The sequence below is a fragment of the Pelodiscus sinensis genome, chromosome 23 (genome assembly GCF_052426305.1).
Source record: "Pelodiscus sinensis isolate ZL-2025 chromosome 23, ASM5242630v1, whole genome shotgun sequence".
NCBI classification, from domain to species: Eukaryota; Metazoa; Chordata; order Testudines; family Trionychidae; genus Pelodiscus; species Pelodiscus sinensis.
In genome coordinates, this window is record NC_143074.1 from 21,527,307 (window position 1) to 21,542,530 (window position 15,224).

At 48.4% G+C, this 15,224-nt stretch overlaps 1 protein-coding gene across 11 annotated transcripts in view; it reads right to left on the reverse strand.

Annotated features, from left to right (window-relative positions):
* DAB2IP (DAB2 interacting protein) overlaps window positions 1-15,224 on the reverse strand; it is a 372,254-nt gene that overhangs the window by 226,951 nt on the left and 130,079 nt on the right. For all 11 annotated transcript variants that reach the window (XR_012897179.2, XR_012897178.2, XM_075905444.2 and 8 more), the window contains exon 2: window positions 12,139-12,242. Coding sequence is in view for 9 of the 11 variants with exons in the window: in XM_075905447.2 (XP_075761562.2) it covers window positions 12,139-12,242 (104 nt within the window). In the remaining 2 variants the exon portion in view is untranslated. The remainder of the gene's footprint in view (window positions 1-12,138; window positions 12,243-15,224) is intronic.

The window sequence follows — 15,224 nt, forward strand, 5'->3', positions numbered from 1 at the left end:
GTTAAGCTCTCCAGCTCGTCTTCTGAAAGTGCCGTACAGGAGTCCTTTGAGGAAGAGGACGCATGGGTCGGCTAGCGAGTGCCGGCACTGTTTCCATTTGTTATGGACAAACAATTTACGCACGATGCTTTCCAGGGGTCAGCTTCACAGAGCCACATCAGTTGGGGCATGTCCACACTCGGAAATCATTTCGAAATAACTAAAATCCACTCAACCCCCGAAATAACAATATCGAAATTGCACGTCCACACTAAGGGGAGCCTCAAAATGAGTCCCAGGCAGGCTCTGTGAGTGTGGACGTGCTGCCTCGACTTAGCCCCCCAAGAAGCACCGGGAAGTAATCTGTTTGAATGACTCTGGGGAGTCGCTCTTTCGAAATAGCAGCAGCAGAGCGTCCACATGGCCGCTGTGTCGGGATCAGCGTTATGCCCCGAGGAAAGCAGGAGTGCAGATTTCGAAATCACGGCTTGGTAGTGTGGCCGTTCCCTTGTTATTTCAAAATAACTCCCTGGTGCAGGCCGAAGCTTCAGAGGAGAAGGAATTGAAAGGGAGCAACGTCCTTGAATGTGCACGTGCTGACCAAAAGCACAGGAAGCGGCAAAGCAAGTGTCCCACTTTGTCCTCTGCGATGGGTTTCAACTCCCACTGGTGGGGATGGGGGGGGAGTTAGCATAATCTGCCTCCTTTTGGCTCCAGCGTTGGGTCTTCCAAAGCCACAGTAAAGAAGGGAGCCTGCAGGCCTGTTGGCGTGCGATGCGGATCCCTCTCCAGCAGGCACTGCCCCGAGGCTGGTAACTCATTTGACGTAGGCCACCAAAGAGCCACTGGATGCTACCAGCACCGGGCCACTTCCAGTCCCCACGGCCACTCTCCAGGGATGTCAGCCACAGATCCTCATGCACACCCCGCCCTCCAGCCAAAAATCCAAGGGCTTATTAATGCTTTTGAAGAAATAGGTCCCATTGTGGGAATTAAATTGGCTCCCCCAATTAAGGAAGTAAAATCCCATTTAAATTGTCAATGGGTTAAACGATACGTTTGGTTACCTGGCCTGCTGTGTCACGCTGCAGGCAAGGGGCCACTGGAGCAGCCTCTCCACCTGTGGCGTGGCACAGTGGGCCTGGCCAGGTTAGAGTGGCCGCCCCCACCCGCAGCATGGCACGGTGGAGTCGTTCAGGCTGAAGTGTCCCCCCCCACCACTCGCGGCGTGGTATGATGGACCCATCCAGGCTGGAGTGCCCCCCCCACCCGTGGCATGGCACGGTGAGCCTGGCTGGGCTGGAGCGGTCCACACCCGAGGCATGGCACGGTGGACCCATCCAGGCTGAAGTCCCCTCCCCCCCACTCGTGATGTGGCACAGTGGGCCCAGCTGGGCTGATGGGCCCCCCCCCACCCGTGGCGTGGCACGGTGGACCCAGCTGGGCTGAAGGGCCCCCCTGCCCGTGGCATGGCAGGGTGGACTTGTCTGGGCTGGAGGGCTCCCCCACCCGCGGCATGACACAGTGGGCCTGGCTGGGTTGGAGTGGCCCATACCCGTGGCATGGTACAGTGGATCCATCCAGGCTGGAGTGCCCCCCACCTGCGGTGTGGCACGGTGGACCCGGCTGGGCTGGAGGGCTCCCCCACCCATGGCGTGGCATGGTGGGCCCGGCTGCTCTGATCGGGGGGGCACCAGTTAACTGAGCAGTGAGTACCACCCAGCAAAGGTGATGCTTACCGGGCACGTTTCCATCCCTACCACCAATAAGCCCTAGTGTCGATTCCTTTCCGTGGAAGCTTCTGCTGCAAGCCCTGGACATGTTCAGTTCAAACAGAAAAAAAAAAAAAAATCTATACTCTGCCATGCGACGTCCTTCCTGCGACACAGGTCATCACAGTGTTGTTTAAACTGTCACTGCTGCCTCCTGCTTGATGCGCAGGATAAATCCACAGTGAATTCAGCGGCAGCTCTGGTCTGAAATCTGACAGTCCCGCACATCCTGAGCCGCGCTGGCTGCCGGAGCTCCCAGAGCGGAAAGAGACCCACAGCTTCCTTGCTGGAACTTTATAGGTACATGGCAAGATTCAAATCAGCCGCCCGCCATGTTTTTTAATAAGAATCTTTGCCTGTTACTGACACTACATTTTATAAAACGTAAAAGAACTTAGATTGCTGTTCAGTTGGGGGGGGGTTGTACTTCATTCAAAGAGCCATGATTCTGGATGGGTCTGTTGCATTTCCTGATGCTCACGCCACTATTAAATACGGAAAATGTTTTAATATCAAGGTTTTGTAATTTTTAAAACAAACCCTAACTTTTGTGCTGGATCTGTACGTTGTAAAAGCACACACAAGACGAGCAGTAGCTGTGCAGGGTGCCAACAGGTTTATATAAATGGAGTAAATTCCAAGAGAAAAAGAGAGTTCAGAGTTTGTTAACTAGTTAGAAAGGTAGAAGACTAAACCCAGAAGAGAGGTGTTGGGAGCTGGAGCATGTCTGGTCTGGGAATAATGACCGGGAGGCCAGATTCTTCACTCATTCATTTTCACAAGCCACTTTTGAGTTTGAGAAGAATGCTAAATGCTCTAGAAACAGTAGCTGGAACTCAGAGATGCAATATAGAATTAGAAGCAGCTAAGACTAGTGGCTAGAGTCCAAGACTGGAACTTAGAAATTTGGAAATTAAATTCAGGCAACCTGCCTTTTCCAGGTGACTGTGACCAAATTTCTCAACTGCCCTCTGCCTCAGTTTCCCCATCTGTAAATTGGGTGTGATGGTACATATCCACTCAGTAGACAGCCTGGAAATTCTGTGTTGAACGATGCCATTTAAGTGCAACGTATAATATTATTATAATCCCCCACGGGGGATTCAGACAGCAAGGTTAACACACCTAATTTACAAAACAGTTCCACCCAGGCCTTAAATGACCCCAAACAGGCACCGAGATGACTTCACTTTTGTTTCCCAACCCAAAGATGCTGCAAAAGGCCAAAACCTCCAAGAGTGTCCCATTCCACAAAACTGATTGGATCCACAGAAAAATCCTCAACATAATTTACATATAATTTCTTGCCGCTGCTCACACTCGTTATCCAAATTCAGTTTCAGTTGACAGTTTAATGATAATAGCTTTCTGTTTATATATCATCTGTGATAATGGTCCTATTCTCCTTAAATTCAGTCCCCAGTAAAAGGGGCGCTTTAATGTATGCAGCCACAGACCAAAATGATAGTAATTTTCCCGTCTAGTTGGAATGGTTTAGTAAACAATTACATTTCAATTAGAGATAGGGCGTTCATGCAGAGGGAAGCACCCATTCATTCCATTCCGTTCCCCCTCATAATATCAGAAGGAAAATTCTCCCAAGAAAGTTGAGCTATTAAAGTGTAATTTACATGACTGCATTTCGAAAAATGATTAGAAACTAAATGGCAAATAGTGCCCATTATGCATTGGCAAAAAACTTTACAAAATCCTTTAATATCTAGTCAATAGCAGCTTGAATCAGAACCCGTCATTTAAGATTATGTTCAGGGGAGGAGAAGGATCGAGAGGGCTTCTTTCATCTCCCCAGGAGTTTCTATTTAGTGGAACGCTGCCATTACTGCTTAATGAAATATTTCATTTATCGGGGGTTAGACGCCAGCTCAGAGGAAGTAAAAATGTTAAGCTACTCTTGCCATGCTGTATTTCAGTTGATGCTGCACATTCAGCTCAACTGGACCCAGACAGTGTAAAGAGATGGGTTAAAGATGTAAACGGGACAAAAGCAGTGACTCTGGCAGAGGTTTCCTTACGATTACAATTGCTTGATTGCAAAGGGACCCGAGTGCCACACAGAGAGTTTGGAAATTCAAATCGGGAAGAGCAAGGTGCCCTCTTGGACAGAGTTTCTCAAATTGGGCTCTCTCCAAACAGCTCCAATGGCGACCCAGGGAAACTTTCCGGGGGAATCCTGAAAGGAACTTCCATTCCCTTTCGGTCAACCCCAAACTGAACGATTATTAAGTGAATGTTAGTTACTTGGGAGCAAGTAGGAGCATCCATTGTGGACCAGCACCCCACGGTGCTAAGCACTGTACAGACACACAACAAAAGATCTCACCGTTCCCAAAAGTCTGCAATCGAAGTACAGGACCAGACAACAATGGATGGACACAGGCGGACAGGAGAGCACCAGGCAACAGTGCGACAATCCTGGTCAGCACCCCAGGCATTAGCCTGAGTTGCAACTTACACCAGCCAGCTTTGCTAAGAGATCTCTGTCCATTTCCAACCTCTTCGCTCCCTGTGGAGGTTCTGCCAAGCTCCTGGCCTGCAGGCTACATACTATAACCGATCAGACCTTGAGCTTGTGATTTAGGAGAAAGTCTTTGCCGGAAAGACACTGCCTGATAATCTTCTACACCAACTGACTCCAAGTCTGACTCCTGAGATCAGACAACCACATTCAGGCACAGTTCTCAATAGGGGAACAGAGCGGTGAATGTGGAGGGAAGCCTAAATCCCACATAAGGAGGATTTTTTGGCGGGGCCAGGGTTGGGGACTGAATAGGAGGGCACAGAGTGAGAGTGAGTCTATGGAGACGTAGGATATTCAGCGTAGAGGCGCGAGGTCCCTTCTCCTAGCCCTGTCAGGAAAAGCAGAGTAGGTTCATTCATGGAGATATTTCAAACCCCTTTTGAAAGCTTCCTGGTTTACACATCTGACCTATTAATCTGCTCTGTTGGAAAGGGAGCCTCAGCACAAAGTCACCGAGCAGGTCTGAGCAGGGAGAAATCATCCTGATTCCTCGGCCTAGTCTCTCACCGTGGCAGAATTTATTCAGCAGGCTGGTCAGACCTCCCCGTCCTCATCACAGCAACTGCGAGAGCACCGCGGTACACAGCCGGGGAGAGAATTGAATAAAATCAAGCTCTCATAAAAGTGGCCAATAGATGGCAGTATCCTAACGAAATGGGCTTGATGTAATTACACTCTGGCACTCAGCTATTTTATCCTCACGCCCCAGGTCCGTGCAACGTCTGTGGGTTACCAGCAGGCCAGGCAGAGTCTCTCGTTTGGCTACAAGACGAAGTGGCTAACCCAACTCCGTGCCTCGTCTGGGGAGACCAAAGGACCTGGCCCAGCAGGACTCTGTATAATTGGCTGGGTAATGTACAACATGGGGTTGGTTGATTTGTTTTTTAAAATCAGACACTGGCCGGAGACAGAATGCTGGGCTTGGAGCAAGAATCTCCAAATTCTTTGATCTTATTTCTCCTACCAGGTGCTACTTTCCATCCTCAGGACACCATAGACCATGTTCCTCACTGGTTGCATTAGCTCTCCAAGGATGCAGATGTGAGCAGTAATAGAAATGTAGCCGTGTTAGTCTGGTGTAGCTGAAGCAAAATGCAGGACTATGTAGCACTTTAAAGACTAACAAGATGGTTTATTAGATGATGAGCTTTCGTGGGCCAGACCCACTTTCTCAGATCAAATAGTGGAAGAAAATAGTCACAACCATATACAGGCAGTCCCCGGGTTACGTACAAGATAGGGACTGTAGGTTTGTTCTTAAGTTGAATTTGTATGTAAGTCGGAACTGGTACATATTGTAGGGGAAACTCTAGCCAAACATTTCTCCAGAGCTCAGTTTTATTCTCCCACACCTCACTTCCCTCTGTCCTTTATTCTCAAGCTGAGGTGTCTGCTGAGAAAAGCTGCTCTGCGTCTCCTTGGTTTGCTGCGGGGGGGCGGGAGGCGCTAGCTTCGCATCTCCCTGGTCTGCTGGGGGGAAGCAGCTAGTGCGGGGTTGCCTCACCCTGTTTGTAAGTAGGGATCCGATGTAAGTCGGATCCATGTAACCCGGGGACTGCCTGTATACCAAAGGATACAATTAAAAAAAATGAACACATATGAAAAGGACAAATCACATGAGCAGTAAGACTTTCTTTTTAGCATACTGGATGTACTTTTGGAACTCAACATTCCTGGAGGGGAGGCTTGTACTCAATACAGCCCACATTGCACAAAGCTGCCCTGACAGGTTTGGCACAGCATTCATTCGAAAGGGCACGCCAGCAGGCTGCAAACGATCTTAGATAAGGCAAAGCCTTTCACATCATGGTACATAGGGCGGCATGGGGATGCGCTCTGCTCTCAGTGCTGGGGAGATGAGTTACAAAGAAGGAAATTAAGAACTTTGTGGCATATGGATCGTCCTAGGTGAGATGGCTTTTCACATTTGAGACGCTCTATTAACATATTGACATAGAATCATAGAATACTAAGGACTGGAAGGGACCTCGAGAGGTCATCAAGTCCAGTCCCCTGTCCCCATGGCAGGACCAAATACTGTCTAGACCATCCCTGATAGACATTTATCTAACCTACTCTTAAATATCTCCACAGATGGAGATTCCACAACCTCCCTGGGCAATTTATTCCAGTGTTTCACTACCCTGACAGTTAGGAAGTTTTTCCTAATGTCCAACCTAAACCTCCCTTGCTGCAGTTTAAGCCCATTGCTTCTTGTTCTATCCTCAGAGGCCAAGATGAACAAGTTTTCTGCCTCCTCCTTAGGACACCCTTTTAGATACCTGTAAACAGCTATCATGTCCCCCCTCAATCTTCTCTTTTCTAAACTAAACAAACCCAATTCTTCCAGCCTTCCTTTATAGGTCATGTTCTCTAGACCTTTCATCACTCTTGTTGCTCTTCTCTGGACCCTCTCCAATTTCTCCACATCTTTCTTGAAAGGTAGAAAGACAAATGTGGAAAGACATTAAAGGTGGAAAGATAAATGTCACAGAAAAGAAGAGGATTTTGCTACAATTTTGGGTGCAGGTAACCCTGTGGATGCTGCAGGAATTGCATATACTCACGGACTCCTACCAGAAAACACATTAGGGATGGCAAAGATCTATTTCAGGAAAGATGTGGAGAAACCTGGAGAGGGACCAGAGAAGAGCAACAAAAATGATGAAAGGCCTAGAAAACATGACCCATGAGGGAAGGCTGAAAGAACTGGGCTTGTTTAGTTTGGTAAAGAAAAGACTAGGAGGAGACTTGATCGCAGTTTTCAACTATCTAGAAGGGTGTTACAAGGAGGAGGAAGAAAAACTGTTCTCCTTGGTCTCTGAGGATAGAACAAGAAGCAATGGGCTTAAAGTGCAGCAAGAGGTTTACGTTGGATATTAAGAAAAACTTCCTAACTTTCAGGGTGGTTAAACACTGGAATAAATTGCCTAGGGAGGTTGTGGAATCTCTGTTATTGGAGATATTTAAGAGGAGGTTGGATAGACATCTATCAGGGATGATCTAGACAGTGCTTGGTCCTGCCATGAGGGCAGGGGACTGGACGTGACCTCTCGAGGTCCCTTCCAGTTCTAGTGTCCTAGGATTAGATCAACTAGTTTCTTCCTCTCTTTCTCCAGAATTCGGAAAAATTGACACATGGAGGAAACATCAAGGGATTGATTTTCAAAGGGTCCATGTGAGCTGTAGGAGGTTAAAGGAGCGACCGGCACTTCCAAGCCTCAACCCAGCATCCTCCCGCCTTTCAATCACCACGGGAGCCACAGCACAGCCTCCGCCATTTATGCTCCCAGGCACTTTCGTGCTGCATCATTCCGCTGAGTGGCAAATGAATGCAAGTATCAGAACGTGCCACAAAACCCAAGCTTCCGAGTTCAACGGCTCCCGAGTACGCCGGGCCCTGGGAGACTCCAGAGCAGAAGGATGGAGATGTCAGGGAAGAACAATCAGCTGTAAAATATGAAAAGCTTACAACATCAAAACCTACAGCAGCAGGCTCAAAAGTAATAATCCCATTACCACTACACTAAAGCACTAATTACTATTCCCAGTGGCAGGAGTGGACTGACTGCTAATGCTCCTCTTCTGGTTAATGAAGGAAGGCGAGGCAGAATATATTTCTCCTGTCTGACATCTGCTAAAATCTGGGCAGCCATAAAAACTAGGCATGTCGTGAAGCCATTCGTATTATGGGAAGTAACATTCCCAAGGCTGAGAAGAAACAGAAGTTCGATGATCGTGTACTGTGTCATGCAGAAGGCAGATGTTGTACCTCTCTCTTGTACCTTACCGATTACCCTTTTTTTTACATTTCATATGGAGTCTGGACCATAGGGTGGATTTGGGAGCAAGGCATTACCTCTCATACCATCCATCCCACTGCTAGGAGATGAACTGGCTAAGATTGGAATTCCGTTGCTGGACACATACCGTAGACGCGCTCCCTTCGAGGAAGAAAGAGGAGGAAGAGACCTTTATTTTCACCAACTTTGAATAAGTGGAAGGATTTCTCTGACATCATCATCAAGGCCAAACCCAGAGGGACACAGCATCTGTGCAGATAAAGCTCCACCTGGACTGATTGCTCGTCAGGGCTTGAAGATGGTCTGGCTGGATGTTCGGTCTGAGTCCATATCCATCCCTGCAAATATCACCCCGCCACTGAAGCTTTTGGCACCTACATGATCACTGGTCACGCAGCAGCCTCCCTTTGTAAATATGTCCTCCCTAATAATGCCCATTCCAAAAAACCCTGCTGAAAACCAAACCGGCGGAAGCAATCGGTGGGCCCCGCGATGAACATCCTAAGGGATTCAGAATATCTCCCTTAGATTCTCAGCTTTCTTAGTGCAGAGGAGGGACAAGCTTGTAAAACGCATCCACATGGTTTTAAAAATTCTAGAATTCTAGAATTCTGAATAAAAATGCGGAATAAAAAATTATAGAATTCGGAATAAAAATTCGGAATAAAAAATTCTAGAATTTTGAATAAAAATTCTGAATAAAAAATTCTAGAATTCTGAATTTAAAAAAAAAGAAGAAAGAAGTAACCTGGTTATCTGGCTGGTCTTCCCATTTCTCAGGAACACTATTTCCTTCTGCTGTCCCGAGTTTACAGAGGCAGCTCAGCAAGCTGATTAATCAGCCTACCCTTTTGCCAGGGAAACCTGGCAAAACAACTTCTCCTCCTGGCCCAGAAGCAAGACGGACATCAAAAGATACTGCAGGCAGAACGAGCTCCAGGGAGCGTGTTTTCCTACATGCCAATCCCTCTGTACACGGACACTGATAAGAGTTTGGAACACACCATCCTGGAGCCTTGAGCAATATAATGTTTGCAGATGCCGACAATCACTGATGTCTCTTGGCAAACACTAACAACCCCCCACGCGCTCTGGGGGAGTATTTCACGCTCTGGATTGTTTGCCATTAAGCATGCAGAAGATGCCACTTCAGAGAACACGTGTCCAAGGACTTACACCCCTCGCCCCGCGAGATAACCAGGATACGCAGGTCTGCCGCATAACCCAGGAATGCTGGGGGCATGGGAAATAATGTAGGGGGCTTAGCAAGTAGTAGCTTTTAAAGAAGAATTTGAAAAGAAGAAGGGGATAAAATAAATGGCCTAAGGAGATGAAGACAAAGGAACCAATTAGCAGAGAGGATGCCGAGGAGTGCGAGGAGTGACGTTGCGGGCAGGAAAAGATGAAAGAAGAGATGTAGCCAGGGTGGAGACAGGCAGAGCCTCGAAGGGGAGGAGAAAAGTAAAGACCTGCAGATGGAAGCACTGTTTTCTGCTTCCAGGAAGTTCGGTTTCCAGGACTCATTCCCCCTTCACCGGAGCTCATCCTCCCGGTGTGATAAGCTATTTTACTGCGCCCAACAGCGGTTGCTACGCATCAAGGATTAGGGCTTCAGATGGGGCGGAAGCAGCTGGAGCAGCAACAAAAGGTTCGGTTTGCTTCCAATAAGCACACATGATAAAAGGGCGAAAGAGAAACACAGCAAACAGAACCAGCCGAATCCTTTTTGCGTTTCCTCAAGGCTTTCGGATGAGGCCTTTGCAGAGCTGGGGGGATTTATGGCAAAGCCATTGTGCACAGCACTCAAAGTGTAACATTAATGTAGAAGTCCAGCATCAGTACAAACAAAAATGAGTCTCTCTTCCGAATAAGAGATCAGCCCAGCCCATTGAGAACACCCTCCCTCACCCCATGAAAAAAGAGTTTTGAGGGGGGCTGGTGGTGGCTGATTTTGCTTCAGATTTTAATAACATCAGCATAAGTTAGTTTGTGCCAAAGGTTATGTTTACACTGCAAACCAGGAAGTATCACTACAGCAAGAGTAGAGAGATCCACGTTAGCTTTGATCCACCAGACCCACCCTCCCAGGCCTGGGGGTACATACTTGAGTGGCCAACACCCTGCCTCCCACAGCTTTACTGCTATTATTATTCAAGCTAGCTTTGATCTAGCAAAATCAAACCTAGCTCAGGTACGTCTATGGATGCTGCAACTCATACCTCGCACATACAATGTGGACAGACCGGGAGGTTCCTTTAGCTCTGTTTCCCCCTTCCAATGTATTAATGACGCACAGACACAATTGACTGGTTTAAATCCAGGACTTGTATTTGTGTCATGGTTTGAATTCGGGGTTATGCACAGATCCGTTGTGGGGGGGATTAGAAGTCTGGAACGTACGCTCGGTTTTTTCTCAGTGCGTCGAACCTTTCTCGGCCATTTACAGGAAAGTTACTTTGTAAATGGATTTCTTTTAATGAGTTTGACTTGTCAAGGTAATTTACATTTCCAATTTAATCCTCCAAAGTGCTTGCAACTCCTCCCAGTTTAACGTCATCTAAAAATGTCACAAACATACTCTCCAGACCATTATGTTGACTAGTGCTGGACCCAGGATTAATAATTGTGGGACTCACTTATCACATTCTCCCAGGCTGACAGCAAATCACAGGAAACTATTCCACATAATGTCTTTTACCCATCTGGGAACCCATCTTATGGTAATTTCACACCTACAGAACATTTCACCTGCCGCAGCGAAGCCACCTCCCAGGGAGGCCAAGTGTAACTGACACCATTAACCGATAAGCATCCGCTTATTAGTAAAACAGTTAGTTGTTTACACCGCAACATCCTTAGTGCCCAGTCTGGTATGGTATGTGTGGGCACACCGAGAAAATGCAAGTCTGCTCCTAGAGTACATGCCTGTCTCATATATACAAACACTGCATGCAGCTTTATTATCTGAGCACAATACACATCCCGCTCTAGAAAACGGGCCCCTTTAAGCCTCTGGGCTCAATGCTGGCGTATCTGCCTCTAGCTAAGTACACGTTAAGCGTACACCTTCTGCAGAGAGCTGCATAGAGATTTTCCTCATAAATTACTGCTGCCAAAGGTGACTCCAAAGACCTCGGTGCCCTCAGTTGATTATGAATCCTGCCTTCCCAACATACATGCTCCATTTCATTAACTACAGATGGAGCCAGGATGAGGATACTTTTTAAAAAATGGCTCCTCTTGGCTGTCTCATTAAGGCCTAGTTTAAAAACCGTTTACTTTGCTCCCCCTGTTGTACCTCCCATCTGTCAACCGAGCGTGTTCCTGACCCCTGTAATTACTGGCCTTTCGTTTTAGTCTTTCAGCAAGCCAGTCCTGTGGGCAGACTATAAGGCAATCCGTGCGGAGAGCCTCCCAGGGAAAATAATCTATTGGGTTTTATGTAGAAGAGCTGAGTCAGTCGAGGCAGGGAGGGGAGCAGTAACAAATACCCTTGCCAATTCGAATGTCAGAGGAAACGAAGCTCCTAGATCAGGTCTGCGCTATAGCTGAAGGTCAGCGTCAGGTACTCAATTACAGTTTTGGTGCCATCCTCACAGCGGGAGGTCAATGGGAGAAATGGTCACAAGGAGTAGGCGTTCCGGCATCGACAGGGGCGCTCTCAGCATTCGATTCAGCAGGTCTTTACTAGACCCACTAAATTGAATGCCAGGAGATCAGCCACCACAGTGTCGATCTTCTCCACAGTCTAGACGTGGCCCCAGATCTGATCTTTGAGGTAACACCGAGAGCCTGCACTTCCCCAGAAGTCACAGGAAACAGCATATGAGACTAGAGACAGTCCCCTGGTTGAAGTCTTAGAAGATTACTGTGAGGGCCCTTCTAGCTACGTAGTCTGGTTGTAGCTACAAGCATGTGCACCTTTGTGTAAAAACAGGCAACCAAAGATTTCCAAACATGGTCATCTCCTCTTTGCACAATGACAGATACACGCTCCCCTTGGGCAAACCCCAGAGAAGTCATTCAGGTGAGGGGAGACATTTACCGTGACACGGAACGGCGTTGTAGCGGTGGGCTCCATGCTGGGATTTTTCTCCATGACCCCGCTGGGCATGCTGCGCCGCTGCCCGGCCCTCTCTGGGGGAGATTCTGCAAAGGACACAGACGAGAAAGGACAATTAATCACACATACCCAATGCAAGAGCAGCAAAAGGACGGAGGCAGGCCACCTCAGCTGCAACTTTAATTGAGATACGTTTGCAAATGAGCTGACTTAACGAGCCCATTCTAACCACACGCATTTCCCGCCGCCACCAAAAGGCACGTTTAAACCGCAGGACTTTTCAGGAGAAACCTTCATTTCAGGAGATCAGTGTATTTTCTCTACGTTCATTAAACTCCAGAATGGCCCTGGGAAGGAGCCAGCATCATTATTCCCAGTTGCAGATGGGTACAACTGCCCGTCAGCGAAGAACAAACTGGACACAGATCAGCCCCTCCCGGGCACATGCGGCTCGCTCCTAAGGAAGGACGCAGGCCCTGCTGTTGGAGTTAATGCATGGAACTTAACATCAGGATTCCTGGGTTTTTTCCCCATTTCCTTCAATAACTGACCCTGTGACTGAACAAAAAGTGACTTAAGCCTCCTTAGGCCTCAGTCCCCTGATGAGTGAATGGGGACGGGGAACAACGAAGCTAAATTCACGAGCATGTTTAACGTGCCTGGAGCCTTGCAGAGGGAAGGCTGCACATTAGGGCACAGAGTTAGTGTTCCAATGTGGTTTTTCAGGTAAAGGCATGACCCACAAGCCGACACACAGTGAGATGCAAGAAGTGGCCGCGTGCGCTGAGTGCCACGGGACGGGGCTGAGTCCTTATCCTGGTTTCACACCTTTTCACCCAGGCTCTTCCTTTTGTGCACTAATTATAATCTGTAACCTGCAGATCACCTGGCGTTCTGACTGCCCTGCGTAGTGGACCCTGGCAAGCTACTGTCTGACAGAACCCACGTCCGCTCCAGCGTACAGATCGAGAAACGGTTACACAAAGGGCATCTGCCCGAGACCATTCAGGCAGCCTGCAGAAAAGTTGCTAGAGCACAGAATCCAAGTCTTCCAACTCCACTGTCCCTGACAATGGACAACGTGGCCTCCCCTCCCTTCTGCTCATCTACCACAGGTGTCAGACCACTAGTAGGACAGAGCCTCCTCTTCCAACCTCGTCACTGCTCCGGCGGCCAGGAGACACCAGGGCGCTCCCCGGCTGCAGGCTACAGTCACCTCTCCAATCGCAGACGTGGCAATTGTCTAGCGCCCCTCAAACGAAGGTCCACTGGGCAGTGAATAGCACGAGGCAGCGGAGGCAAAACTGGAAGCTCCGACGTCCTATTGTATTAGGACCTAGGATCTCCAGAGTTCTCGTTTAACTATGCCCTTTGGAGGCTTGAAACGTCAGCAAGCCCACCTGCTCCTTGTCTATGTTTTTTTGTGACAGAACCACTTAATGTCCTTCATGTGACTCTGCTAACCAGTATCATTGGCTGGAGAGACCTCCCTCCCCCGCTTCACTACTTTCGAAAGAGAAGAGGATCTCAACAAGCCATTGGGGTACTGAGCAAACCCAGGATCCAGGCAGACATGAGAAGATTTCAGAGTGCTACAGAAAACCAGCTCCCCCGTCCCCAAGACTAAAGAAACCAACCACAGTGCTTACTAAATATTTGCGACTACTGTTCAAATGCGGCGTTTCACAGGCAACGTATCTGCTCACCAATACGACACCATTGCTGAACCCTGGGGGGAATCGACAGGGAGCTTAAATACTTGCTGAAAAGGCAAATTACAGCATGTGCTGTCTTAGGGGGAGGGCGTTGCAAATTAGCATGCAAAGAAACGCAAAGCCGGGACAACCTATACTTTAGAATGTCTGAACAAATGTGCCTGGCGTACTGCATGTAACTTAGAGGTGCTTTGTTTGCCAATTCTCAGCCTTTGCCACACCTGTGATCTGCAATTTGCTGCAATCAGGGCTTGGCAAGTGTTCAGTCTTGGCAAGGATTCGCTCCTTGTTTTCACCATAGGCTGCCATCAGCTGGGATCCGTGAGAAATGACTAACGGCTGCAACTCCAGAGGGGGCTCACTGGGCCGCTTATTAAACTACTGTAGGGAGACAGGCTGGGAGAGTCTCCTGAACTGGGTAAAATGCCGGCTCGGTGACATCTTCATTGGTGGGACAGCCCAGCTGGAGCACCGGAGCTTTGGCCAAGCAGCCTGTGCCTCCAGCCAAAAGCCCAGAAGCAGCTAATTTGTTGCTCTCAGAACCTGTAGCCAGGGCTGCCAATTAGCGAGCTGCCTTCTTTGCAGAAAGCTGCCTCCTGCTTCTCAAGGAAGCAATCGAGTTCTGCGGTGTTATCCCCTTTCACACGACAGCTCTCACGCGACTCCTTTGATCGGACTCCTTTTTGGGATTGTCACAAAAGCCACTCGAGTATAATGGTTTCCAAAGTGGGTTCAAGCCGACATGGAAACAAAGAGGCTGCTTTGCATTTTTAATGAACAGAACTAGAAACAGGCAGATTAACAATTCCTATCATGTACAGGGCCGGAGAACAAGAGTAGAGGGACTAAATTAAAAACAGCTCAAGAAATCACACCACCCCCCACGCACACACTTCTTTGGGGGTGCTACTCCCAGAGGCTACAGCTCAAAAGGATAGCACCAGCTGCTCTGTGGAAGGCGATGTCCACACTGGGCAGGTGTTGGCGACAAAAGTGTTGTCGACGTGCAAAAGTCATCAAAAGTGAAAATTGGTCAAACCAGTTTTTCTGCCTCCCACTCTCGATATTTCATGGCCATGTGGCTAGCACCCTGTCGAGAGACAGAGCAAAGTCACGTGGATGAGCATCCCACAGTGCAGTGTTGGGGGAAGGCAGAACCGATCCCTGCACTTCTTGGATTCCCTCGTAGCTCTGTGAGCTCTGGGTGCTGAGGACTGTCAAAGCAACACAGCCATCTCTCCAGCCCTCCCCCTGCAGCACCTGTCTGCCATCCACTGTGTTCCTAGCAGGGCCTATTAGGAGCATGCCAATAATTTGCTCTTTTTGTTTGTTCCTGGGAGCAGCTCGCTCATC